The sequence below is a fragment of the Athene cunicularia genome (assembly GCF_003259725.1).
Source record: "Athene cunicularia isolate RWA chromosome 6 unlocalized genomic scaffold, athCun1 chr6_part1, whole genome shotgun sequence".
NCBI classification, from domain to species: domain Eukaryota; kingdom Metazoa; phylum Chordata; class Aves; order Strigiformes; family Strigidae; genus Athene; species Athene cunicularia.
Window position 1 is genome coordinate 11,519,692 of NW_020799105.1, and position 27,907 is coordinate 11,547,598.

General features: G+C 44.2%; 1 protein-coding gene across 3 annotated transcripts in view; it reads left to right on the forward strand.

Moving 5' to 3' along the window:
* Window positions 1-27,907, forward strand: part of FBXW4 (F-box and WD repeat domain containing 4) — a 63,076-nt gene that overhangs the window by 7,110 nt on the left and 28,059 nt on the right. For all 3 annotated transcript variants that reach the window (XR_003398696.1, XM_026851296.1, XM_026851297.1), the window contains exons 2-5: window positions 3,821-3,916; window positions 6,670-6,855; window positions 8,141-8,273; window positions 10,701-10,795. Coding sequence is in view for 2 of the 3 variants with exons in the window: in XM_026851296.1 (XP_026707097.1) it covers window positions 3,821-3,916; window positions 6,670-6,855; window positions 8,141-8,273; window positions 10,701-10,795 (510 nt within the window). In the remaining variant the exon portion in view is untranslated. The remainder of the gene's footprint in view (window positions 1-3,820; window positions 3,917-6,669; window positions 6,856-8,140; window positions 8,274-10,700; window positions 10,796-27,907) is intronic.

A 27,907-nucleotide genomic window follows, 5' to 3' on the forward strand; every position in this document is an offset into this window, starting at 1 on the left:
GGCAGGGAGGGATAGTCCTAGTCTCTCACTTCAGCAGCTGGGAAGTGGACTCCAGAAGGAATATTACATTTCTTTTGGTAACTCTGCCAAGAAAGGGAGGAAATCCATAATTTGAGCAAAATACTTTTTTTTTTTTGTAGGGTGGGGTGAGATAGGAAGGGGGAAATGAAAATCCTTTATAATGGGTTGATTGGGATGGCTCTTATCCTGCAACTCTCTCTCAGGCTGTAAGAAATGTTCAGCTTCTCTTACTTAGTTTAACAAAGTCTTTACAAAGAGAGCTTCCATCAAGAGTGCACGCAGGTTATATGTTGAACTGCATGATTTGAGATCCTGATAGTGTTTTTTGGATTAATTAGCTAATAACAAAGATAGTCTTGCATGTCCTGGATCATGTAACTTTATGAGGTCTTGATGGTTATGACACCCCAGCAGAGGTGGTAGAATGATGGACTCTGAGCTTTAAGAGCATTTTTCTTGAATTTCATTGAGTGTTCACATTCAGTGTTCCTTCATCCTGTGTTTCCTGTCATGCTTCTAGGAAGTTGGGCTGTACTTCAGTTACTTTCTGCTGTAGGGCTGTATAGGTCCTGGTAAAAATAGCAGTCTACCTTCAGTGAGTCAGCCTTCAGCAGTCTTGAAGTTCTCTGCTGGGTGGCTTCTCTGAGAACATGAATGCCAAGATCTTGATTTCACGGAGCACTTCATGATGGATTTTAAGCATGTAGTTTAGCTTAGTATTTTGCTGGACTGCATACTAAGAAAGGTCAGGGTGTTCATTGGCTGGTGAATAGTGGTCCCCTCACAGCATTTTACACGTCATTGGTCTTCATAAGGTGGTTTAGTCTCCTGAATCTTTGGATGTTCAATCCAGTTGCTGAGGTGAGAGGTACCTGGTTAAGTCAAACACTCAGTGTAATGTCAGTTGATTATCTTAGGTCATCATGGAACAATTCTTAAAGATTTGCATGTATAGAGAGTGTGTTGATCATGATTGAAGCAAAATAGTCTGTGGGGGAGAAAAGGATCTTTTCTTATCAAATGATTAAATTTGTATGGTGATACTCTTTTTAAATTTCTAAGGTTTGAGAACTGCTCTCCTGAATTGCAGTGATGCTCATCACCTTTTTTAATGTATTCTGGGAATGGCTCTGGGGGGTGCTGTTGAGGAAGCCAATCAAATTATATGTCAGCACTTGATACCATCACTGGGCTTGATTTAAATCCCCTGGTATAGGGGATCGAATGTCTGACCAACACTTGAAAATCATGGCAGTTCAGTCTCTGCTACCCTGCTATTGGCAAAGGTGAGAGACGGATTGGTCAAGTTCCTACATCCCCTTTCTCATGTCCTCCATATGTTCTGTCCTCTTTCTTACCTCTATTTTGAATAAATAAAATGACTGGGAAATAAAAAGTGGATGTTTCTAAAACATGTTTAAATTAGCTGGATTGAGAATCGCTATATGGAGGAGGCAGGTTGTGTGAATAATGTATCTATAGTAAAACAAAAAGACAAAACAAATAACACCCCCCCCAAGACCCCTCCACCCATATAGTCTTCCCCACCCAACCCTCACCCCTTCCAGCCAGGAACTGCTGATTTGTGTGAGAGAACAAGGTGTCTGTTACAGGAGCAACTGCAGCAATGAACTGATGCTCTGGGCCAAACCAATGTGTGACTCTCTTCTGAAATGCCTCTTTCAGCAGCAGGAGAATCAAGGTCTGCTCCCCAGCTAGAAAAGTGACCAGCACTGTAAGACAGAGGCTGCTTTTTTGACCTTGGATTCACCTTTTTTTGAGCCTTGGAAATTACATCTAGTCTTAGTAGGGTTTGTGCATTGAGCTCAGGATGTCTGGTTGGGCCAGTATGTATTGTGAGGGGGTTCTGGCATGAGTGTGTTTTCCATCACTGTTCAAGCTGGTGACTTAAAATCTGTACATGGGGAGAACTTAACTGAGGGTTGAATGTAGGGAGGAGAAGTGTTTTGGAGTAATGAATGGAATTGGATGTAGGCGGAAAGCCTGAATTCTGTCTGGGAGAGTAATAAGCAATGAGGAGGCTGCTGGACCTGACCTGACTTTTCAGTACTGTGCATTCCTCATCTCAGATGCTATCTGGCCTCACAAGCTCCTGCAAGGGCTCTCTTTAAAAAAGGAATTAATCTTCTTACAACCTAGGCTAACTCTATAGTTTTTTTCTTTTTATTTTTTTTAAACAGTTAGGAGAAATAAAGATCTCATAGCTTCCTAGATTCAGTTTTATTTGGTGTAGCCCTACTGATCATAAACTTAGAGTTGGCTTTCTAGGGAATGAAAATCTTTTCTGTGTGTGGCTTCTGTTTTTGTTTAAAATGGGTCACATGCACAGGAATGCAGTCAAATTATAATGGTGACTAAGTGCCGGAAAGCATAGAAAAGGGGAGGGAAGGGTGAGCAGAAAAAAAGGAGCCTGAGGCTACGGAAGGAAGGTTGGGAAAATGAGAATCTGGCCAGGCCCCAGGGCCAGGTTAGAGATTCCTACACCCATTAACAACCACAGATGTTTATTTACACGGAGCTAATCTTTGTTTTAAAAATGACAAAGTAACCAAAAATTCCACTTTTGGGAAGTGGGTTGGGGGCATGGTAGGGGTGAGTGGAGAGAGCTGGTTCTGATAGGGCAATGATCTCCATCTCTCAAGCATCTTCCCTTCATCCTATGCATCTGGGAACACTGGCTGTTGAGAAATGCATGAAAGAGGGATAAACTCTTGTAATCTAGTAAGTGGTTCACAACCCCTAGTTACAAAGGATAACTTCAAGACTTTCTTCTCATTGGTACTTTTCTGATCTTTTCTACCTGAGCAACTCCACCAAGGATATTGAATAATTAAGTTTATGATACGAGAAATATGGGAGCAAAAGCTGCCTTTCCTCCCTTCTTTAATCAACCCTGGATCATGAAAGCAAAACAGACGTTGAACGTCTGCTTGAACTGTATATATTCACGTAGACTCTAAAGAGACTGTGGTCCCAGGTCTCTGTGGCACCTACCTTCTGTCACCTCTTGAGCTGTGTTGATCTTGGCTTGTCTCAGCTCATCCCAATAACTTTGATTTGTATTCCAGCAACTGCTTATGAACTACAACATCTCTTCTAGTAACTTTGACTATAGAGAATTTTCCAGTGATGTGGAATTCTCTATCCTTTGGTGAGCTGCTGCAAAAGATAGTCTGTTTTGAGGGGTGTGTGCATTGGATAGTTACACGGATGAATGAATTTTAGTTTGATCATATCTTGATTTCTAAGTATTGTATCTGGTTATGTGTTTGTCAGGCAAGTGAGGGTCTGGAGCATTTTGTTTACTAGTCTTCTGGCTTCTAGTTTCAGTGTTCTCCTGACTAGTATTTCCTCCCTCTGTTCTTGTATAGTGTTGTCCTCATCTTAACTGGCTTCCTTTAGTCTCTTTTAGAAGAGTGATGTCTTGTTTCTCTGGTTGTTTTAGTTGTTTATTTCTATGTCATCTTGTTTTGATTACATTTTGTGTGAACCTGTGTTGCGTTCAGTATACTAGATCAGGTTGTGATTGGATTTAAGGCTTGTATAGTAGTACACTAGTACAGTCATTGGGGATGGCTTTCTCACTCTGCTCGGTGTTCCTTTCTTGCCAGCTCTCATGACTGTGCTTGCTTTAATGTGGCTCAAGCACCATCAATGTCTGCCAGTTCATCATTGTGGAACCAGAGTGAGAGCATACCTGTGACCAGCTTGAGTGTGTTTGTTGTCTGTATAGCATCACTCCTTGTTGCTAATCTCATCTCTCTTCCTCTGTCTGCAGAGCACCTGGCATTCCAGTGAAGGAAAGGGTGAAAGTATCTCGGAACTGGAGGCACGGACGCTGCCGCAGGGAGACGGTCCTGAAATGGAAATGCAAGCAAGTGGCTCCTTTCTCTTCTACTGTGTTCTGTGTCAGCTGCTGCGGGGCCTTGGGTTTGCATCTGTGCCCTGAAATGAGATGTTTCCTGCTCCTTGTGATCTGTAGAATCTTAAAAGTGATGTTGCTGGCCTGTATTGGGTGTTGCTAGCTAGCTGGACATGGGGTGACTGGAGCTGCTGTCTTGCCCTAGGGATTCACGCTGAGAGTCGAGAGTTCCTTTCTTAGTAAGGGCTTTAATTTGTCATTGTTCTGGTCTCTGCAGTTCTGGCTGAATTTAGCAATCTTTGCTACAGACTTCAAACTGTTATGTTCCTATCTATTGCTGTATACTGTGAGTGATTTTTCTGTCCTGCTCTCACAGTGAGCATACCTTGTCCCAGACATGGACTTATGCATCCCCTCAAAGTGCTTGGTTTGTTTCATGCTTTGTCCTGGCCTCTGATTTGGATGTACAAACTTAAAATGCTAATTGCCATTCTTCTACCTTATGCTTCTTCATTATTCTACCTCATACTTCTCTCCACTAAAAAAAAAAGTATATTTGACATTAGTAAGAGGAGATTGTTAAATTCTTGCTTGTAAAGGTGTACTCAGCTTTCAAAGCAAAGCATAAGATAGGTCTCTTGTTTGAATAGCACATCTAAATTTTCTGCCTTCACATCATCAGACAGCAGGAAAAATGAGAGACTAAGGTTTGTTAGCTGCTGAAGAACAGGGACCTGCTACTGAGCTTTCATGCCTTTTTGTGCTGTATATATTGAAGTGGTGGGTAATGTGCCACTGCTTTTCTAAAGTCCTGGGAACAGCTGTAATGAGCAGTGGTTTTTGGTGCAGGTTGTATACCTGCCTTTGAAGTGCTTGCAACCATCTGTGAAGACAGGCTCTGTGGATATTAGAGATCATTACTAAACCAGCTTCCCAAGTGAAAAGGTAAGGACTGATTTAATGAGGCCACCATCCAAACTGCATCTTCTAATTTTCATTTATTCTGCTTCAAATTTGTTACTTCTCCTTATGAAAAAGCCATAGAAAAAGGTAAAAAGCTAAACTCCAGCAGGAGGAGAGCCACAGAAACTGGCTGTAGTCTAGGTAAGCTGGATATTCACTTGCTTTTAGAGGACTGCGTAGGAGTGGAGGAAGGAAGGGGAAATCAAAGTCTGCCTAAAACCAAAGCTGCTGCTCCAAAGATGCTTCTTACTTTTTCCATGCATATGATCGAGTCCCAGATGAACATTATAACCTATACTCAACTGCTTTGTCTGTGTGACTAAAAGCCTGTTATTGGAGATGAATGCAGGCAAGCAGGAACCTTCTATCTAATAAGCAGTCTTGTCCTCTTGCTTGTTTCTGGTTCCTCGTCATGATGTTACAAGGTGCAGCTGTGTGTAATGGCTCTGCTGACACAGAAAATCATGACCTCTGAGGATGAATGATCTGAAAAAAAAGTGGGAGACAAGTTTTTATGAGAAGCCTCCCTGCTTTCAAAACAGTTTGTTCATTAACAGTTTGAAAACTGAAAGGCTGTTCTATAGGAAGGCTCTGGTTTTGCTTAACGTTTGCATGAGTATTGGTGCACTCAGCAATGACTGTGGAGTGGAGACAATTTCACAGATCCGTGCTGCACAGGACCCGAACCCTGTATCTGGCCTTGCCGTACCCAGAAGGCCTATTGCTGATTCTTTGGTGGCTACATAAAAGCAAAGACCTCACTGCCTAAGTGTGCATTGTGGCCTGTTACATCTACTGTATTTTGGTTTTGTTTCAAGAATAAATTAACTTCTTGTCTGCATCGTCTATCATCACATTGCTTGAATGTCTCCTCTTCTTTCTCCCTGGAAGTGAAGCATATTTTCTGCTTGTAACTTCAATCTTCAAAATATTTTGGAACAACTCCTTTAGCAGTCCACTGCTTTTGGCCTGGAACCTGTCTGTAGGAACCTGCTGCTGTCCCATAGATAGCAAGGGTCAGAAATGGTATATGGGCTCTTCTGAAAGACAGACAACAGAAATCAAGAGGTTGCTCTGCAGTTGTTCTTGGCTCAGCAGTGGAAGAGGTGTGAATGTAGAAAAATACTGCATCTGCATGATGAGCACAAAGTTATTGGATAGCCTCAGGCTTACCCTGCTGTTTTACATATGAGCATACAGAGAATGTAGGAGGTGGAGGACTTTCTGTCTGTAGGAAGACCTTTGTTATTTGGTGTGACCTGCTCCTGGGCTCAGATGTGTGTGTGAAACAGTGGCAGCTTTGTGGTCTCTGCTGAACATCAGCAAATAATGTGCCTGATCAAGACTGACTGACTGCACAAAGAGCTTTGTATTGAAAGCTCTAGTAGAAGTGCTCAGCATAGCTCGCTGATAGTCTAGTTTCTTAAAAAGTACAGGACTCATGAAGAGGGGTCAGGGAACCTTAAGTATTTCCTATCTAAACTCACTAGACTCTTGGCCATCTTCTCTTTAAGAGATTCCATGCTTCCTTTTCCTCATCTCTTGGTTAGAAAAATGCCAGCAATGTGATTTGCTTTTTATGTTGCTGTACAAGCTTCACTTCTTAGCTGTGGTACTATATTAAGCCTTCCTTTTGTATGTGACCAGCAGCTCCAACTGCTGCTCCAACAGTTTTCTTGAGTGGGCATTTGCTTTTGTTGATATGTTTACATAAGCGATCTTTTTTTCTTTGTGTGAAGTTTTTTTTAGTTTGTTTTCTCCTCCCCACTCCTGCACCCTCTCAACCTGCTGTCTGTTTGCAGTTTGATGCCCTGGATAGAGCTGGATGGTGAGTATCTCTACCTGTCTCAAGCGGAGAACATCCAGGCCTACCAGCTCTGCCCAGATGGTACAGGTTTGCAGCATCACCCTCAAGCTATCTTCTCTGGCCACCAGGAGGATGTATGTCGCTTTGTTCTTGTCAACTCCCACATCGTCAGTGGAGGCGGGTAAGTTCACAGAAGCACAGAGTCATCTAGGTTGAAAAAGACCTTGAAGATCACCTAATCCAACCATTAACCTAACATTGACAGTTCAGAGCTATACTATATCCCTAAGCACTCTGTCAAAGTTGGATGAATGAAGGAGCCCAAGGAATGTGGGAGGGAAGTTGGAAATGTTTTGTGTAGCCAGCCCAGAGTAGAGGGGTCAATCTTGCTACACAGTATCCTCATGCTTGGCTGTGTTCAACTGCTGATGCTTCCTCTCTTACAATGGCTCTGTCCTGAAGAAGCTTCTGCTATTGCAGTGGAGGAGCTGAGGCTCGTGCTGTTGATCTTATAAAGCGTCCTACTCCCTTTTGAACTTGTATAGGTATCCACAGGATTGTTGAATTGGAATTGACTGCTCAAGCAATTCTGACTGATGTGCAATTTTCATTTCTTTCCCTGTTAGGGTAGCTAGACTGTGTTCTAGTATCAGAACTGCTGGTTAACTGGGGCTGCAGTGGTGCGTAAAGCTTTCTAGACACAAGTATATGTTTATTAGACCTACTGGTATAATTGTGGACAGGGGGAAAGCTGCCAAGCATTCCAGCACACAGACACTTCTCCAATTAATTTTGCCTTTGATTGGCCTTTTTTAATTACAGCAAATGACAGAACTGTTATTTATAAATTTTTAGCTATTAATATACACAGCGCTTAAGCACAGAATTGGGAGATACAAGTGTGGCTGTCTGCCTTGCATATATTGAGACTCTCCCCTGTGAACTGTAGCCCAAAATTCAGGTGAAAATGAAGGCATGCATTTAAAATTCCAGTAACTGTATTGGTTGAAAAAAGTCTAAATGTCTTTGTAGTTAATTCAAAGCACAATACTCTTCATGGGTGTTCTGAAATGAATGAAAAGCTGAGGCTTGGACATGGGTGAGAATGACCTTACTCTTGTTCCCTTACTCCAGCCATTCAGCATCCAACCAGGATTCTGGCATGCTCAAATTAATAGTAGGAGGAATGGCTGCTTTGTTAGTTTTGCAGTTTAATGCTAAGTGGAGGGTGCAAAGATAGCCACGAAAACTTTAATGTGTGGCAGATCAGACTTTGAGTGGCCAGATGTGGGATTGCAAGAGAACAGGTGATGGGTGAGGAGTGGGCAGTTAATACTGCATGAATTTCAGCTCTCATGAGAGATTAGTCCTGGTCTTTTTGTGGCACTCCTAAGCACTAATGGAAGGTGCATGTCTAAGGGAGATGCAGCTGATACAGACTCCCTGCATGGGGATTTGTTTTTCAGAGATGGAAACATTGTCCTTCACAAGATCCATGGCTCGTACAGTGTCAAATTCTCTGCACATGAACAGGAGGTGAACTGTGTGGACTTCCAAGGTGGCCTCATTGTCAGTGGCTCCCGGGACAGAACAGCGAAGGTGAGCAGTGATGTTCCAGCAGCTGCAGGTGCTGCTGCAGAGGTGACCTCAGGGGTCTTGCACCATAATGTTCGTCAGCAGAATTGTTGAGCCCTGTCTCGTGTCTGCAGAAGGAGTGCTGGGTATCTCGGTATAGGCTCATGTCTCTGCAACAACCTTTACTGTGCCAAGCTTTTAAGAAAGACATTTGACAATACTGTATGATATCAGCTGCTGGTTTAAACTAGGAATTGCAGAAGGTGGCAGCTGATGTTTTGGTTCTTTCACTCCACATCTGTCTCATGCTATAGTGGAGATCCATGCTAGTTAGTCTGAAATTTGCTGAACGTATCTCAAGCACATCCTTGCTTTGTGATGAAGTGCTGCTTCACATGCTCTGTCGTAGATTTGATCTCTTTAAAGGATAGCATGATGTCTTTTCCAAATCTGTGGGCTTTCTTTATGGTTCTTGGTTTGTATGCCAGGAGTGAAGTTAGACTATGAATACTGTTAGCTCACATTTTTCTTTTTCAGTTGGCATCGCTAAATCCTGTCACATAATTTTTTACTTCTTTTTTTTTTTTTTTTTTTTGAGACGGGACCTTGTTGATTTTTGTCTTTCTGGATCTGGTTGGCGGTGTTCTATTCTTACATGGACCTAGAGACTTGTTCTCCTGAGCTGTAACCAGCTCTGGTTTAGTATTTTAGGAAACTCCATGTAGTTGTTTCACTCTTATCCTGTAGGATCTTCACAACCACTTGTTTTGTTGTTGGAAGTGGTTGCTGTATGTTGAAAGCTTTGGCTGTTGCTCAGGGTAGGCTGACAGATACTTTTGGTCCCTGGTACATATAGAGCATTAATGGAGGAAACACGAAAAAAAAATGCAATTCCTGTTTTGCAAGAGGGGTAGCTGGGGCAAAGACAGACTTGAATGTTTCTTTCAAGGTTTTATAGGAAGTGTGTGGTAATGGGTAACTGACAGGCTGCTGGGTAGTATGACCCTATGTATTCTTGTTGGTCCCTCTGTATGGGTGTACACCTGGGTAAAATCACTCCCAAGCAGAGCAGTGTTCAGATGCGACGGGCACTGTTGCAGATGCTGCTTGCCTCCTGGGAGCAAGGCCTTGATGCTGCTTTGTCTCACACTTAAGCAGGGCTGCTCCACTCTGTGGATCCTCTTTGCTGGGAGAGTGCCTTCTTGCTGCTTCCCTGGCAGCCGAAGGACAGACCTCCTCGACCTCGAGAACAAATTCCTGAAGGCTAGAGGGAATTTCAGGCTGTTTTTCTTGGAGCTAGTGTGAGATATTTCCCACCCAGTGCTCCCTACAGCATAGGCTCTAAGGATGTTCACCTCTTAGTTTTTATCATCTCTTTTGTAGGCCGCCTTGTTTGCATGAATGAGACCCTTGGAGGGTGGAAGAGAATCCCTACCAGCCTTTTAAAGGGGCTCTAAGTGTCTAAGCTATTGAGGGCTCTGCTGAGTGTTGATTAGGACTAAGCCCTGAAGAGCTGCTAATGTACATTCCTGTGTGATAGGCACCAGATAGTGTGCTCTGAGCAATATTTTTAACCTGTAGGAGATAGGGGATGCCTTAAAAGAGTTAAGCTTTTCTGCTGCTTTTGCTGACACTAGGTGCTAAATTCCCCGCTGACAAGAATAGCCTGCAATCCTGGGCATTATCAACAAACAAACAAATAGGGCACTCCCAGCTTTGAAGTCTTGAAGTGAAACATTGGGGGTTGGTTACAGAGAACTGGGGGGCTTGAGTCCTGTGGACCAAGAATGAAGGGAAGGTGGAGAAAATGAGGCCTCAGCAAGAATCTGGGGGACTTTATTAGGACCCAGCAAGAAAGGGCGGGTGTGTGGTGAACTGGTGGAAGGGGATGTGCATGTATGCACTGATGAGGGAGGGAAGAGATTCTCTCACATTGTCAGTGAGCAAGGGGGGCATGTTTGAAAATAGCTTGGGGTGTACTTAAGAAACTTGGTCAAAAGGGGTGGATTTATAAAAAACTGTTTTACAGGGTAGCAAGCAATTAATTTTATAGATAATACGAATGGAATTTTTTCAGGGATGGTACGAAGTCCTCCCACACTGTTCAAGAGAACAACAGAGATTTGAACAAATCCTACTTCAAGTTTATTTAACTACAGAAAATGAGAAATCTGTGAGTGCTGCCCTAGAGAGCATGTGGTGATGGGGGTACTCTCTCTGTTACCAGTGGGATGAAAGGTCATACTCATAAGCTGAATCTTTGTGTAACTTTAAGTGCTTATTTCTGTCAGTGATTGAAGGCTCTCTTCCTCAAAAATAAGTAATGGAAATTCAGGGAGACAGTCTCAGAGAAGGTGAGCATGGCAGTTTTGGCAGCTCTCCCAGAACAACATTAGCAGTGTGCATCCTGCCTTCTGGGTGTTGTGGCATAACATGCATCTCTCTCTTCAGGTTTGGTCCCTGTCCGCGGGCAGAGTTGGGCAGTGTCTACATACAGTGCAGACAGAGGATCGAGTGTGGTCCATTGCTATCAGCCCATTATTAAGGTAACTGAGATCTCTTTATTCCCAATTTCCAACAGAGGAAAGTAGAAGAGTTGTGTGTCTGCTAATCTCTCCAAGGCACCGGTGTGGCACTTCAGGGACTTGATTTGGGTGGGGGCTGATGAGATGCTTGTCCCTGCAGCAGGAGCTCAGGGAAGAGCATGTGGTCTTTGTTCCCCATAACAGTGGAGTGGTCTGCTCAAAAGGAGCTGTGAAAATGGCCCTGTGTTCCTGTTATGTCTCAGGTGGGACCTGTTTGCTCTTGCTTGCACAGTGAACTCTTTGACTTGCTAATTAGAAGCAATGAGCCAGATCCTCTTGAGCCTTTCTGTACTGAAAAGATGACAACTTACATTGTCATTTTCTGGCAGAAGACATGCTAAGCAAAAAGGTCCCTGCTTGGGACCTGTGTGCAGTGCTCAGAGCTTGGTTAGAGCTCAGTTTTCTTTGAGCATGCTGAACTGGGTAAGGTGGTGGTGGAGTTCAAGGATGAGGTTTTCCAGCCTCTATTGCCTGTAGCCCTGTGATTCTAGTGTGGGCGTAATGCTACAACTTCACCATGGGAGGCAAGAATAGTACCTACACCGGTGTTTTCCAGGGTGTTTTTCATAGTGCTTCTGTTCTTGAGGAAGTAAAAATCTGGGAAACTTAAATTCTCACTGTTAAAATCTTAGAGTGGCCAGCAATGATCTGTGTCTTTAGTTCATTGTTACTCTGGTCTTCTGTATGCAAAGAGAGATTCTTGCTCAGCCTTTCTCAAGGAAGGGGGGAAGAGCTGTTGTTGCTGCCCATGTGATGTCTGCAACTAGTGAATTTTTCTGCAGAACCGAAATACATCCTACAACTGCTGTCCTCATTCAATTTCCGAGCTTGTTTTGTAAGCAGCAGAAATTTAGTCGTACGGAGCTAATGGCATTATTAGGGAAATGACCCTGGAGGCCTGCTATAATTTTGGCATTCCCTCATCCCATTGCTCCAAGTGTTTGAGACAGTGTTTTTGAAGAAGTGTCATGTGCGTTAAGGCTGCTGCAAGACGTTAGATAGAAGCCCTTTGCTGTCTTCTGTGCTGCAAGAGCCCCTTGTCTAGCAGACAGGCTCTGGCTCTAGCACCATGGCTGGTTAGAGCCTAGTGGCATGCTGCTTCCTACTCCTAAGTGATGACCTACTCAGGTGGCCTCTTGTCAGGACAGTGTTCCTCTCCCTGGTGTGCGTGCTTGTGCACGCTCTCTGTCACAATATTTACCCACAGTCTCCCAAACCCCCCTTTCCTCCCTGCAAGGTGATAAATGGGAGGTGGTGGAACTGCTACCCCTTGAACAAGTAGGCTTAAATTGTGCATTCTCAGTTTTTTTTATGAGACTGTGGACTGTACCAGCCTCCTCCACCAGCCCACCCTACTGCCTGCCCCTTACCCCTCCATATTTTGGGGAGGGGGGTGAGGAGAATTAGAGCCAATTAGCCACATCATTAATTCTTCAATTTGACGGCTGATATAGCAGGGCCTGAAACACGCTGCTGACCTCGTATAATGGGAACCCTGCTCCTTAACATATTGACGATGGGAGAAGTTAATTAAAATTCCACAGAGAGAAGGTGTCGGCTAACCTATAAACCTGTCGCTTCTCAGAACAAATCACAGCCATCCTAGAAGAGAGAGAGGATCAGAGCAGGAGGGCATGTGTTGGGGGAGGGCCAGGACAAGGGGCAAGGGAGATGAATTTTTCCCTAATAGGTTTTATTGCTTGCTGTCTGATGAGTGTGAGTATCAGAAAGATACTATCTTGTTTCTAAGAAAGTCTGCTTTGGGAGCTCTGCGTTTTCTCTTTTATTTGCGAGAGCCCATATTTCACCCATATGCATTCCCTATGCACTTGTGTGTGAAGTTTTTCCTCCCTTGCAGTCTCCATCCTTCCATTGCCAGAGCTTGGATGCATTTGTTCCTCAGTGAGGCTGAACATGGCCTTATAACCTCCACTTCCTCCTAAACATTTGACATGCCCTCCCAATTCTCCTTTCTCACTCGTGCTGCTGTAAACTGAGAGCAACTCCATAGGAATGGATAGTTCCGCTGGTGTAGAAATGATGTAGAATCAGGCTCCAGCCACCTAAATATTTTGTCTCATCACCGCTGAGAACGCACCAGCTCTCTCTACAGTGGACACAGAGAGCTCAGGAACAGTGAGGTAGTGGGGTAGGAGCCGGGAGAGCTCCTGTAGCTTTAGCTATTCAAAAGTGCTTTGGGGAGTCTGCAGTTTCCTGACCTGGAGGTTTGCCAGGACTAAGACTCTCTAGAGTAGTCAGGATGTATTCTTACTGAACCTCAGCTGTCAATGGGCAGGACTGAAACTTGTCTTCTCGCTTTTCAGTGATATCTGCCGCTGTATGAAGCTTCATTAGAAAGTATCCCATGTGCTCCTGACTCACAGCTGGGTTTTCTGCTGTAGTCCTGCTCTGTGGACTGCTGCTCTACTGCTCTAATGGACGGTGCCTGTACTCTCAAACTAAACTTCAGAGACTTATGCTCTTAAAGTGCAGTTCCTCTGGCTTCAGTCATCTTTCTTGGGTATTCAGCTTTGATTTGTCCACATTTTCCTTGTGTCACTACAGAAATCCTCCTGCAGATGTGCTGAGCTAGGGAGGAGGCTTCCATTGTCTTCATGTAGTGATGCTGGGCTGGATGCTTGGAGGGTCTGCAAACAGAATGGTGCCTGTAAAGTAGATTAAGTAGGGTAAAAGGGTACCACGAATACTGGATCTTCTCTTCTTACTGGGGAGGAGAGAACTGTGCTTATTCCATTGTATAAGCTTTTCAGCCTTGGAAGTGTCTTCACAACCAGGTGTGTTACTGGAGCTTCATTGCTTTGGGGATTCTTAACAGTGCCCTGCAGAGTAGTGGGGATGGGGAAATCCTCTGGGTTTTCAGCAAGTCTTCTGTATAGCTGTGCTGGTTGGTGTCCTTGGGACTGCAGGTTGGATATTGTGTCCCATCAGGGACTAGAGAAGAGTCTGAGAGTATCCCTAAAATAAGACACTTAAAATAAGGGTGTCTCAGCTTGCTCCAGCAACTGGTTCAATTGGTCTCCAAAGCTGTCCTCCATGGATCAGTAAAAGGCTGTACTTACAGAGAGGCTGTGTACCCTAAACCATGTTGCTTAGCCACTTGTAGTCCCCTTCCCCCAAGTTCATTTGCCTTTTGAACTCTGTCATGCACATGTTAAACTTTCATTCACTGGTGCTTACTGCAGTGACTTATGTGTGCTCAGGGACCAGGGCAAGCCTGAGTGCAGTGGACCAATTCAAATGTGCAAAGTGAGGCAAAGCCAGAGGTTTCTAGTGGAGTAGTGGCACCTTCATGCTTTGTGATTCCCTGAGGTGGCAGTAGCCAGGGAAGAGAAGTGACCACTTTAATTTGTTTAATTTGAGGGATAAGTTTATAGAGAAAATGAGGTCCAATTGCTTGGCATTTCTGACTGCACAAACATAAGGTTTATGATATACATTGTACTACTGAAATGTTCCTTTATTTAGGGGAAGATTTGTTGCAATTTTTTATTTCCTAATGATACAGAAGTGTATAAACTAGAGGGGAAAAAGAAAAGCAGACCTTGATGTTAAATTCATTGTTAACCTTAGATTCAGAAATTCTTTGGTGTTGAATTATAAAAATTATTCAAATCTAAGCTGGCTTCTCCTGCTGGGTCTGGCCACTGGTATTTGCTATTTAGATTTAAAAATATTTATCATAAGAGCTGGTCTTCCCATGTTGTACTTGCAGTGTGTCAGATTTTAAACCAAGAAAACATGATAGAGGCACAAAAATGTTTTTCAATGTGCAACTGTAGGCAGAGAGAGAGGAAATCTTTGGTGCAGTTTAGGGCAACATCAGGCAACTGTACTGTGTCCTGTTATGGCAGAGATGTGCTTTGGTGTGTAAGCCCAAAAAGTGGTGTCTCCTTTTACAACTGTCATTGGTCTACTGCAGTATATGACCTTTCCTTGCAAATGTCACCTTGGTGAAGTGTGGGTTTACTCCAGAGAGGAAAGTTTGTACCAAAGACTAGGTAACTGCACTGAATGTTTAATTTGAAGGAAAATGAGTAGTTCTGTGAGCTGTTGAATTGAAAAAGCCAGGATTGCTCTATCTCTTCAATTTATGCAGTGTTGTAGTTGAGACCTGACCCCTCTATTTTAACCTGCTAATCTGAATCTCTGTTAACCTGATTGCCTCTCCCATGGAATATTATAGGGACGTAATATCTGGGGAGACCTCTGCCACTGTGGACATCTTCAGTCAAATTGTAAAACATTGCTAAAACTTGCTGGGTAAAGGAAGGAAGAGAAAGGTTACTGATAGGCACCTTGACTTGAATGGGTGTCTTCCATTTCGAACAATCAAAATGATTAATTTTGATGTTTGTTTTTTTTTTTTTTATGGTTATCTATAAACTTTTTGTGATAGTGAAACAATCTGATCTTGCAAATTACATTAGAGCAAAACAAGCCTCTTGAGGTAGCAACATTGCAGTGGTTTTAACCGTACAATTGAAGCCCTAACATGCAGCAGTTAAAATGTTTGATAATGTTCCCCACACCCTCATTTATCAGCAGATATATCCCCTACTGTGTATCAAGATGAGCTGTTGGCTGTAGTAGTGCTCTGTTTTGACCTAGCTTTCTGAGTCTGCTAGGACTTGGGATAAGTAACTAGGTTTCATTCTGGTTTGTTCATTGCCAGCAAAATAGGCAGCAATAGCTCTGCTGTCCTTGGGGATCTCTGTAGAGCCTGGTTGGTTTGAATAATTGAGGGAGGAATCTGACCTGCAGCTGTTTGTTAAGCAGGGACAGGAAGAACCTGCTCAACTGTGAGATCCCAAGGTGGAGTTGCAGGGTTAGTGGTGGTGTTAACTACCATCTCTTACTGACCTCAGAGTGATGGGGATGTGGGTTTCTAGATATATGCAATAGTCATAACTGACTTGGTGCTCTTTCACCCCAAAGCTGAAGAGCAGGAAATGAGTATCAGTTTCTTCCCTCTGGAGCTAAAATGACACCTGTGTCTTATCCATGTGTCCTGACTGTTCCCTTGATGTTGGGAGGAAGAAGACTTTGTTTTGCCTTCTTTAATTGTGTAATAATGACTGTTTGATGGTCTTCACGTGGCTGAACACACGAACATACATGTCCCTTTTCCCTTTCCTCTAGAAACAAACACACTTCTATAAGTTGAGAAATTGCAACTTACCTTTCTTCACTTCAGTTTCTTTCCTTTGCCCTTTAAAGCTCACATGACTGAAGACTCGCTCTGTCACTTTTGGCCAATACTCTACTATGTATATTTTTTGTGACTGTGAATTGGCTCACTAGGTGTTGTGGGCAGGTGAGCAGTTTTTAGGCGGCAGTAGCTGAGTTAGAACCCAGACATCTGTTTCTAATCCTGTGGAGTTGTGTTGCATATAGAAATTTTTTTCTCCCCTGCAGTTTTTTCTCATCTTTCCCCTTGCTTGAGGGGAAAATCTGTCTCTGAAAGCTTGGAGGAAGCATCTTTCTTGTGCTGCTTGGTTTGCATAGGAGAATCCATGTCTGTTTAATCGATGTGACAGAAGACATTTAGTTGAGGAGTTGGCAGCCTTATGGTTTGAGGTTTCTATTTCCAGTTTGCAGTTGCTTTCTTTTTGCTTTTTAAATTCGCAGGGGGAGAAGGTAACTTCACCAGACCTTGGCTGCTGTTTACCTTTGCTTGGCTGTGCAGTGTGCCTTTGTTTTTCCACCTTTGATCAGTGTCCTGCCAACGGATAATTTAGCAATTGCATCCCAGGGTGGAAGTGTGGAGTTAATGTTAAAATTAGAGGTTTTTTTCCTTTCCTAACTTCTCTGTCTGATGGAGCAGAGAAGGGGAGAGGGGAGGTAAAGGGGGCCATAAATTCTAGACCTGATGATTCTGCTCCTTGTAGAGAAACGAAAGCCTCTGATGTCTCTTCAGCACTTTCATTAACATTTAAATTAAGGGTTTGTTTTTCAGGCGACTTCAGTCGCAGCCCTTTCATAGCCTGACACATGGAGGCCGTTCTCTCTCTCTCTCTCTCTCTCTCTCTCTCTCTCTTTTGCTAGCTTGCAAATCAGTGTACAATAGTAATCGCTGCCATAATTTTTTTTCTGATCTCGGGAGGGCAGCGACCTTACAAACTGTACCAGAGGTTCAAAGAGAATCACAAACAGAGTGCAAAGGTAGATGGGCAGGAGGATGCCAGGTTACACTCCTACAATTAGAGCAGTGTCTGTTCGGTCCCCTGCCTTTCAAAGGGCTGCTTTTGGGGGTGGGGAGGGACAGAGAGGGATGGACCTTTCTTGTACGGTGAGAGGTGAGAGCCCCAGGTGCAGATGCCTCTAACCAGGCTCAGCTTCCACTGTTACTCCTCTCAGATGAGGCTGGAGGTGTCACTCAGAGGATGTGAGCTCATGCCCTGAGGTGGGAAGTGGAGCTGTAGTGTCCTAAGATAGCAGCCTAGTCCTTCTAAAGGAGTGTTGATTCACTCTGAGGACAGCGGGGAGGCTGGTCCTCAGCTTGCTATTGGCATTTGAAAGGAAGGTGATAGTGGAGGATATTGCCCTGAAGTAAGAACTCACCTCTGTCTTCTGTGCTGCAGTGCTGAAGTCGTGTCTGCTCTGAGCACTGTACCTTATCGTAACGGTAGAGGAGATAGCGGGTTTGAAGTGTCCATTTTGATCTTGGCTCACAATAGCCTAAATCAGTCCATGCCTTGCTGTAGCTAAGTAATTGCTGGTATAGGAGCTAGTTTGTTTAACATCAAGAAGAAAAAAATCTGTCTTCCACATGTTTCAACAATTGTGTAAGAGCCAAGGAACAAGGGGACAGTTTTAGGAAGGTCAACGACTTGCAGTGGAGAATCAGTATAGTAGGATTTATGTAATATGAGTCTTTGTCCCAAAGCCATTTTGGAGTCTTCCAGTTTTCATCTCTTACCCAGCTGGTCATCACTGGTAGGCTATAATCTTCTGCATGCTCTCTGATGGGAGTTGGGGATGAGTAGCACTGAACTGAGGTAGCATGGTGTCTTTCCTGATCTAAAAAGGCAGAGAAAAATGAACCAACAACGTAAGCAAAGTGTGCATAATGAAACATGAAGCTTGGCTGCTGTGACTGTTGCGCTGTTCATGTCTTCACTCTACCACCACCCCAAATTTGCTTGCCTTTCACAAAGAGCTTGATCCAGATGGGCTTTGAAGGATGCCAACAGGATGAGAGCAGCAAGCTATCAGTGAGATCGGGAAGGGTATTCCCTGCATGGTAGTAGATACAGTTTATGAAGAGGTGTGCCAGAAGCTCCTGTTTCTTCAAGGTTGGTCTTACATGTGCCAGTGGTGGCCATGATTTATACCATGTGACTCTTCTGGAGGACCTAATTCAAAATCATGCACTTGCAGAAGCCTCCTATATATGCAGAAAAATGTTTCTGTTCTGGGGTTTGGATTTTTTTGCCCTTTTGTGTGAACTACCACAGACTGTAGTCTGTTACTACTTATGTCACTTTTGTCAGGTTGAAGAATTGTGTCTTAACTGTTCTGTTACTGAGTCTGTGGCTAACTTTCAGACAGTGAGTGATATAGAACAACTTTTCACGGCAGGTGATCTTGTCCATATTCCAACTGCTCTAGAGCTGTGTGGTGGGATGTGCTTCTTTGATCCCACCTGACCCATGTTTTAACTGTTTTGTACCACCCATCTGTTTGTCACTGCAGGTGGGTCCTAACTCCTCTGAGAGATTTCTGCAGAACTATCACCATCAACATGATCTTGGTATCTTCATCCTCTATAATGCAAGGGGGATTCAGAATGTCTGCTGTGTGCTACTGGCATCCATCCTCTCATCCAGGTGCTTCAGCTTTTGGAAGTTCCTAGATTCATGCCCACTGAGTTTTCCTCCTTCAGGGCACAGTGTTGGATAGTGCTGAGCAGGTTTCGTGGAGCCCACAGCCTACGCAAACCAAAGCTGTTGGGAATGGAAAAGAGAATGTTTAGTACTTGTCACACAGGGTCCTCAATTGTGACTTCTGAGCCACCTCCAGTGTTGCTTAGTCTCTAACTTTTCAATGAGGAAAGCTTTTAATTTAAGCTCTCCTGAGGCTGGATGCCAGCATGGAACACAGCTCAGCTGCCCCAGCGGTACTCGGGGCAGGTCTGCTGCGTTACTAACTGGGTAACTCCTACTAAATTCTCCTTGGAAGCTCCACTGTATTTATGGGTAGGGAGGGTGGGAGGAATGCCTGCCCTCCCACCTTCCCCCATGTTGTCTCAAAGGGCCCTGGTGCATCTTTGATTAGGTGTAGGTCAAAAGAATTTCCACATCGTGACCTTAATAACTGGGGTTGATTGGCAGGCAGTCTGTGGAGAGAGAGCAGCCTGTCCCTTTCATCTCCCTTGGTGCCGTGCTGGGACAATGGGCCAGCATATTTTCCTTGTTGTTCCTCATTTGAAAAGGGTCTGGTATCTCTACTAGGTACCTGTGACATGGGGGTCTTGATTGGGGTCTCATAAAGGGCCCTGTCAGTGCGTCCAAAGGCCAGGAATACAAAGGCGATCAGTGGGTGGGGGTCTCAGCTGACCACTGAAGAAGGGAGGGGAGGGTCCTGGAAGCAGTGGAGGGAGAAGCAACCCCTGATGGGAGAACTTAAAGGGGGGAGGGGGGGAGGAGGCGGCCCATTTTTGTCCCAAACTCATCAAGCACATCTGCAGAATTGTCCCAGCCGCTGCCTCCCAGTTTCAAAAGAAAATGATCGTTTGATAAACCGTCCTGATTCACCACTTTCTCACAAGGGAGGGAGATCCACCTTTGACCTCTATGATTTCACATTGGGCCCAGCTCCCCCCCCATCCAATTGCTGGAGAAACTTTGAAATGCATCTCTTGCTCTCCCTGTCCTTCTCCCTCTTTCCCTTTACTCTCTCTTTCCCCCTGCCTTTTTTTTTTTTCTCCTCCTCTTCCCACCACCCCCACCTTGCCCACTCTCCCGCTTTGTAAAAAAAGCAGGCGTACTGCTTTGGAGTTTAGGCAAGTAATTAGTAAAATCTTTTCTGCAGCACAATAAAACCACAGCGCTCAGCCTGCATATTCCCACAATTTACATACTCTCGGGCATTTGAGAAAACAGGTGGCATTCCCAGTGCATCGCTGCCTATGAAAATCATTTGGAAGGCAGGGAGGGGAGACTGCTGGGACCCACTCGCTCCTGTGAGCTATAGGAATGTGCATGAATATATTAAACTATTTTCACACAATGCTTGTATTTTCCAACGGGAAGAGGCATCTTCTGGATGAAAGGCGGCTGGCCCAGACACAGGCCTCTTCCGAACGTTCTTTCTCACTCAGGGTTTGTTTGCATGGACCAGATAGAGAGGGGGCCTAGGGGGGAGGAAAGGGCAAGGGTGCTATCTATGAAGAGTAAATCTTTGTGTGCCTCTTACCCGCTCCCCATTTGTGGTCCCAGAAAGTTGAGTTATGAGGGAGTTGTGTCTGTGGAGGGGGGCAGGAGGGGGAATCATCAGGACTTTCTGCAAAAGCTTTTGGAGGCATTGCAAAAGTAGAGAGGAAATAGCTTGTAATGGAGCATATAGTGCTCTGACTGACAGGATTCAGGGGCTACAGCAGGAAGTGGCTGAGAGAGCTGGCTATCTTGGGCAGTATTAGCAAAGCACCTATTAATAACAGAAAACACTCTTGCAGTACTTTTCCAGCTTCATCTTATTGTCCAAGAACAGGCTGCTCAATGCTCTGTCTGGGTAACATATCCAGCTGTTGCTCTCCTTTTCCTGAGAGGGCAGTTGTTCCAGGCTGTGACACAGGTGGAACCCAGCAGTTCCCAGTCCATTTCAGTTGGGGACTACTTAGCTGCATTGCCTCCAAAGAGGTTCTTTGGCTGCTTTAAACCTGTAGGGTGTTGACAACAAATGCGTGGTAAAACTTGTGTCTAGAGAGTGTAGATTAGAGATTTCCTTTCTAATGGACAAGAATTAAAGGAGAGAATTGAAGTGGGGAAGAGGCCGAACACAAGTAATGTATGTCTTGGCTTAGGAGCAGGTTGTGCATGTAGGGAAGACCCTGCATTCAGCTCTAGGGATACTGTTTTGTTTGAGAATACTGGGGCAGGCTGCAAGGTGGCTTCATTGAAGGAAACAGAGGTAGGTTAGTGGCTGGATTTTCTTTTTTTAATTACATAATTTTGGTGAAAATGCCCTCTGAAATTTCTGTGTCAAGTCATATGGTACCAGCATGGTGATCTGGATGCCTGTCTCGTATGTGAACATACAGCCTTTTTAGAAAGCTCTTCTGGGTAGGCATCCTGAGGATTTACAAGCCTGCCTGCAGCCAGTCAGAACCATGCCAGCACAAGTCTGTGGGTGCCATGAAGAACTGTTACAAATCCCATGCTACCCAGCTCAGGCCTCTGCTCTCCTGAAAGAACTTATTAAAACACAGGCTTCTAGAAGGCATAACCCATTTAGAGAGGAGGGGGAAGAGCTTTACTGATATTTTTCCTCAGCTAAGCCAACTTTCCTTGTCCTTTCAGATTGGACTCTTTCTGCAACATGTGGGAGAAAATACATTCCCCAGCCCTGTAAGGAGCTAAACGATTCAGCATCTCAAAACCTTTTGCAAAGGAATATTCTTGCAGGGCATAGGTTCCTGAAAGGGATTTGCAGAAGTAGCAAAGCTCTGTAATGATGTTTCTCCCAGCTGGCCTGCACTGGTCATACTGGTGTTGGTCATGGTGCAAAGGTCCCTAACCTTTTGTTGGAAACAGCCAACAACCCAACTGGCAGGACGGCTTACTTTTTTATTTTTAATTATTGTCTTCCCAATTGCCTGCTCCTCCCCTTCTTCATCTTTCTGCATTTCTTAAAGAGGCAGTGGAGGGAAAAAAGCTTTGGTTTTTGTTTGGGAAGGGGGTTAGGAAGGGCGACGTGGCCCCTGCAACCTCTCATAGGGGTGTCTTGTCAGGGCGCGGCATGAAGGGCACAAACAGATCATAACCTTTAAATGAAAATGCGATGGAGGGGAGAGATGAAAGCAGTGAAACAAATTAGATACATCTAGAGGGGGTGCTCAACTGGAGAAAATTAGCATTTCTTCCTAATTGGAGTGCAGGGCATTCCATTACAGGGTTTCATTACAAGGAGGGAAGCACTGGGCCTCTTTGGGGGATTCCCTCCTACCCTCTGTTCTTCTAAAAGTAAAAAATACATTTGGGAAAGAACTGAGAAAGGACTGAATTTATCAGAGTGGAGGTTTCAGGCTGCTGCAGAAGAATAGATAGTAAAGCACCGATTCCCTGTTTAGGAGAAGAAAGTGATGGTTGTGTGCACATGAAGTCAGGTGCTAGTCCTAGTTTTTCTGAAGGAAACTAAAAGGTTTATAGGAGGCTGCAGGTGGTGGTAACTTTCTGATGCTAGTACTTGCTGAATCAAATTTGTAGACTCTATCCAGCATGCAGTAATCTGTTTGAAGCATAGGGATGTTAAGATCAGGGGACTTAATTCATGCCTGCTTTACACTACATATCAAGTCCATGCTGTGAAAAGCACTTGTTCAAGGCATGTCTGTCTGATTCTGCCTTTAACTAGAGTTGTTGTATCCAACAGGAACCTGGATATTTTTTTGGGAAGACAGTACCTGACTTCTAGCACGGAACATCTGGTGGCTGCACTGGGGCTTGTGCATAGCTTTATGGTCCAAATAGCTTGTGCCAACTTAAGAAACAGGCATGCATGGATGTTCTTTATATGTGCATCCTTATGTATAAATGGGTGCTAAAAATAACTTAGAGGCAATTCAATGGACAAGGTTTTGCATTGCATCTCAGCATTAAGAGTAGGGGGTTATTTTTTCCAAGCAGGGATTGGATTATTTATGTTAGCACTCTCTAGAAAGGGGGGGAGTGAAAGAAGAAAAAAAAGAAAAGCAGACTTTCTTCAGGTGTGTGGTATGCAACGTATGTTGCTCTGCCAATCTACAGGTACAAAATTTCCTGTTCCAGCTTAGGAGAGGGGATATATAAGCATAGGAATGTAGATTGTAGGGGATGACTGAAGGAAGGGTCCTGTCTGCACAGAATATGGTTCCTAGCAGAGTGGGAGGATGTTTACAGCAGCAGTGCCTTCATCCTGGGCAGGCTTCATCACACACGTTCCCAGAATGAGGTTGCAGGTGACTTACATTTATGAATTCTTTAAATTCATATCTCTGACTTAACCCTTTTGCTGAATTCTAGCATTTTGACACAGTGTAGCACTGCCCACATGAATATTTTCAGGTTTAGAAAAAAATACTGTTGAAAGCATGACTGAGAGATGGGCTTCTTCCATGTTAGGTTTGACGCATATCAGGATGATGTCTCCCATCCCAACCTTCTCCAGTCACTTCAGTTCTCTCAAAAGATGTTTGGAAAACTGTTTAAAATGAGCAAATGTGTTGGAGAACGCCTTGCAGAGAGCAAGGCCATAGCTCCCTGCAGGAGCTGGTCGGCCATAGCTCCCTGCAGAAGTCAGTCCCAGCCACCTGAGGTAAACAAAGGAAAGAACCCAGGGTACAGTTATGTAAACAAGGATGAAGATCCAGGGCTCAGTTGTGCTAACGAGGATTGTTGTGAGAACACAGAGATAAGTTGGGGGCGCACTACGACCTTGGGGGGTGAAGAGAAGCAGCCCTGGGAGAGAAGCAGGTTTACAGCAAGAAAGATGTTTATGCATACCAGAAATGCCACAAGGAGCTGGTGTATTATAATGTGATCTTTTGAATGTACCCAATGGCTGAGACATTATAATGTAGTTTCTTGAATGTATCCAAGAGAGTTGCAAGTAGTGTATTGTAGACTGCTTATATAAGGTGTGATTTCTTTCAATGAAGTTGAAGCTTGCTCTATCATTCACATTGAATCGGCTGCTTGCTTCCTCCGCCTGCCGCACAAATGGATCAGTCTAGTTCTAGGCTAGTAAAGCAAACTACTTTTGAAACACTGGGGGAGGTAGAGAGGAGATGGGAGCAAGACCATAGAGGTTGGAGTTTGGAAAGGAGCAAACGATTAGGAGGAGATAGGCTTGAGGAGAAACTGGTTCCTCTGAAGAATGGGAATTTCTTCTCAGTGTGTGCATCTGGCTTGTGTGCTGATATGCTTTAAAATACAGCATGCCAGAGTGCCTCTTGCCTGTAGCTAAGCTTCAGCTTCCCTGAGTAGCTGGCATCCTGCTTCTCTCTTGCAAGTGGAATCAGACGCTGGAAATGCGTAGATAGAATTGTGTGGCTATGACTCTCCTTGGCTCTGTTGCCTCTGGTTTGTTTTCAGAACAGTGTGAGACTGCTCCAGACTGGAAGACAGATTAGAAAGTCTGTTTTCTGTGTAGTCTGTCTTATAGTGTGTTAGTTATGTGGGTTTTTTTACCTAGGATTTGTCAGGTCTCTCTCTTCACTCCCACCTGCACAAAGCACAACCACTGCAACCACTTTCTTGCTCTGAAGAGGTGTTGTGGGTTCATGATGCTCCATTCAGCATCTCTGCACATGCCTGTGTGTGGGATATACTCTTACTGCTTTGTAGGCATCCTGACACTTTACAGATGCAGGACTAATTTGAGGCCAGGTATTAAAGCTAGCTTTTAATGTGCATTGCCCTTATTAGTAAATCCTTGTTCTCTCTCCTCTGAGACTGAGGTACACATTCCTCTAAGTCTAGCTGTCCATCAAAGAGGACTTGAAATGAGGCTCTGCTATGGTTGGTAGACATGGGCAGCTAATAGAGAGCCCATTTCATTTGAGAAGACATGTACCAAGGTGATTGATAGTCACAGAGATTTATTAGTGTGAGGGCTGGATAGAGGCTTGCACACTGGAATCCCAACAGCTTGTTTTTTTTCAGTGGAAGAAATCTGGTGGTCACCTCTGTGTGTACTTGTTCCCCACTCAAAAAAACAAAAAACCAAACAAACAAACCTAAAGAAAGTAGTGAATTGATCAGTGGAAGCAATTACAGACTAAGCTGGGCCAAGCAGCAACTGCTACTATTGCTGTGCTTGGTCTCTGCCTGCTGGTGCAGCTATCTTGAGCTTTGCACCTGTACTCTGTTCACTGATCAGCTTCGCCTGTCCAGGCTGACTTAATGAAGAATGGGGATGGAGTGGGACTGTCTGGAACAGGTTTTCTCTTATTTTCTGTCTTGCAGAGAGTATTGATTAGTGCATGTGTCCTAGAGCATGTTTTCCTTTTTCATATACACCCCCTGGATTTCCTCCTCTTTGACAGTGAAGAAGCAATGGACCCTGCTCCAGAAATTAGAAAAGCAATACTGTTTCTGTAACATCTGTCTTCTGATGGTCTGAAAGCAATCTGGGAATACAGATTATGTGGAGATGACTTCAGATAAGTTTGTAGCCTGGCAGAGCAAGGCCTTTGTGGTCCTGGTATGTGGTGGAAAATATCAGGTACTTTAGTAGTATCAAGTGCATGTGAACAGTACTGTTCTTGCTGTGCAGTGGCTCTGTCCTCTGCTTCCAAAACTATGGTTTGTGAGACCCTGCTGGTCCTCAGACCCGTACTGGCTCTCTAGCTCTTGCAGTGAAGCAAGTGATCCGGGTCCCTGCTACTCTAGGAGTGACTGAGACTGGTTGAAGCCTCAAAGCTTGTAGCAACCAATTAACTCTAACCTGCCTCAGAAGGGGCAATGAACCAACAGGATCTGAAGAGGAGATACAGCAGAGGGACACTCCTCTGAACCAAAGAAATAGCTTCATTACTAGTTTTTATCTTGTTTTTGTCCTTGTATTTGGTCCCCAGTGAAATATGGTGCAGAAGTTATTGATGTGCTGATATTTGGTTGCCTCCATCAGGCCATTCTGGTAAAACCTCCCTGAGAAGAAATATGGAGAGTAAGATGGTGGTAGGTAAGCCTGAGTGTGGAAGTGTTATTCACCAAATTCCACAATAGAGACATTTGAAATTACTAGAGTATTGGTTTAAAATGGATGAAAGATAGTATTTCTTTACACAGTGTGTAGTGAACTTTCTACTCCAGAAGGTTATGGAGGTGAATGATGCCATCAGTTTTGAAAGGGGTTTGGTAAATTCATGGATAGCAAGTGTATAACAGAGGACTGGGTGGAGCTATGCTCTCTCAAATCCTTGATATGGCAATTGTGGATGCTGGGGCAGTACAGAGAGAATGACCACTAGAAAGCTGCCAAGCTTACATGTTTTTCCTAAACAGCATCTGCTAGCACCACTGCTGGAGACAAAATGGTGAGCTAGATGGGCTATGGCTCGACCAATACAGGCATTTCTCCTGTTCTTCTGGCTATGGTGGGTCTTTCTGGCATCCATCTACCGTAGTGTTTGGTGTCCAGCAGTGGTTGGGAGTAGATGTCTAGAGAGAAGAGTAAGAAACCAGACAAGCGCAAAAAAGATCCTTTCCTGTATGTTCTTTCCCAGCTTCCTGTAATGAAGAGATTAGGGTTTCCCTGGCTAGCATTTGCATTTGGACCAGAGACTCGTTCTGTGAGCAGCTCATCCCTTCTTTCTGAACCTGTTAATGTTCTGGATTTCATAGGCTCCTTTCCAATTCAGTGCTGTGTCCTGAGGAAGAAACACTTTGTTCTATTTGTTCTGGTTTAAACCTTTTGCCTGACCATCTTACAGGAATATATGGTAAATGATTCCTCCCTCTGGACACCCTCTGCTCTGTTTACGATTGTAGTATTTTTCCCAAGCTACCCCAACTCTATTTATGGTCCTGTGTGAAGCAGTAGCAAACCATGACTGTTGTGAGTACTTGCTGGCCAGTTATTATTTAGAGTGGACTTCACATGTAGGTGTCCCTGAGATGTGGTAAACTCATAACTTTGCAATGAAGCCTCTTGAGTGGAGTCCATAGAGATGCAGCCTACTCTGATTTGATGGTCATGTAATTGGCTCTTGTGTATCCACATGATAAAGATCTGTGACACCTTCAACTGGGACATTCCTAACTTGTTGCAGAATCAAATACTGACACTTCAGTAACGTGCTCATTTCAGTGGAGGACGTGAGCACGAGCGTGGTTCTGGGATTTCTTCCTGTGAGTGTTTGACTTACCAAGTAAAAAAGGTTCTTTTAATAACTGTGGTTTTGGATGAGACTTCCTAAACTCACAGAGTGCATGGGAATAGGGCAGGCCATGGAATGGAAAGGAGGAAACTGTGGCTTCACACTCCTGCCCACAAAGCTGCCTGTGCATCTAAAGCTTCCAGACTTCTGTTCCTTGAAGTGTTGGAGGACTGACTAACAGCAGGTTGTCCTGCTTCACCTAGACAGCAACTTACTGAGGGATAGGAGGAAGGGTGGTACTTCATTTATCACCTATTTCTTGGTATCAAAGGATGAGGTGGTTTTGGGAATCTTGTCTTCCATTGTAGCTTTAAGAAATGTGTGGCTAGAGGGGCTTTTCCCAGTCCTTTCCAGTGCAGTCCTTTCCTTCCTACTCCATTTTCTGTGTCATTTTTTTTTCCAATACACTGATATTAAGCATTATAATAAATTATTTCTCGACTTCTTCCCTTGTCCTTTCCCTGTCTTTGCAGCATTTGTTTTGCCTGATCCCTTTCCTACCTTCATCTGGCTAATCTCAGTTATTACTGAAATTCAGTAGTTCTTGTACTGCCTTGCAGCCCAGCCTGATTACAGATATTGAAGATGATAACTTGTGCTGTGAACTTGTGTTTTATTGTATATTGATGTCAGGATGGTTTGAGCTCTAGCTACTGCAAAACCTTTTCAGTGGGTTTTTGGGTAGTTCAGGATCTGTGTGGGAGGTGGTCATTAAACATCTTTATGTCTTAGACATGTGTGTTGACTGGTGGTTTAATGAAATTTTGTCTGCCTTTCTCTGCATACAGGGCTGGAGCTTTCTGGCCTGACTGGTGGGTTTTATTTCTCACTCTGGTGAAATAAAACTCTCAGAACCAAGCATGCTTTGAACCTGCAGATGGAGAGTAGGGGCTTCATTCAGGAACTCGGTCGCTTAGGGGCAAACAGTTGACATGCTCCAGACACTTAGCATGAAAACCCTGAAGCAAATC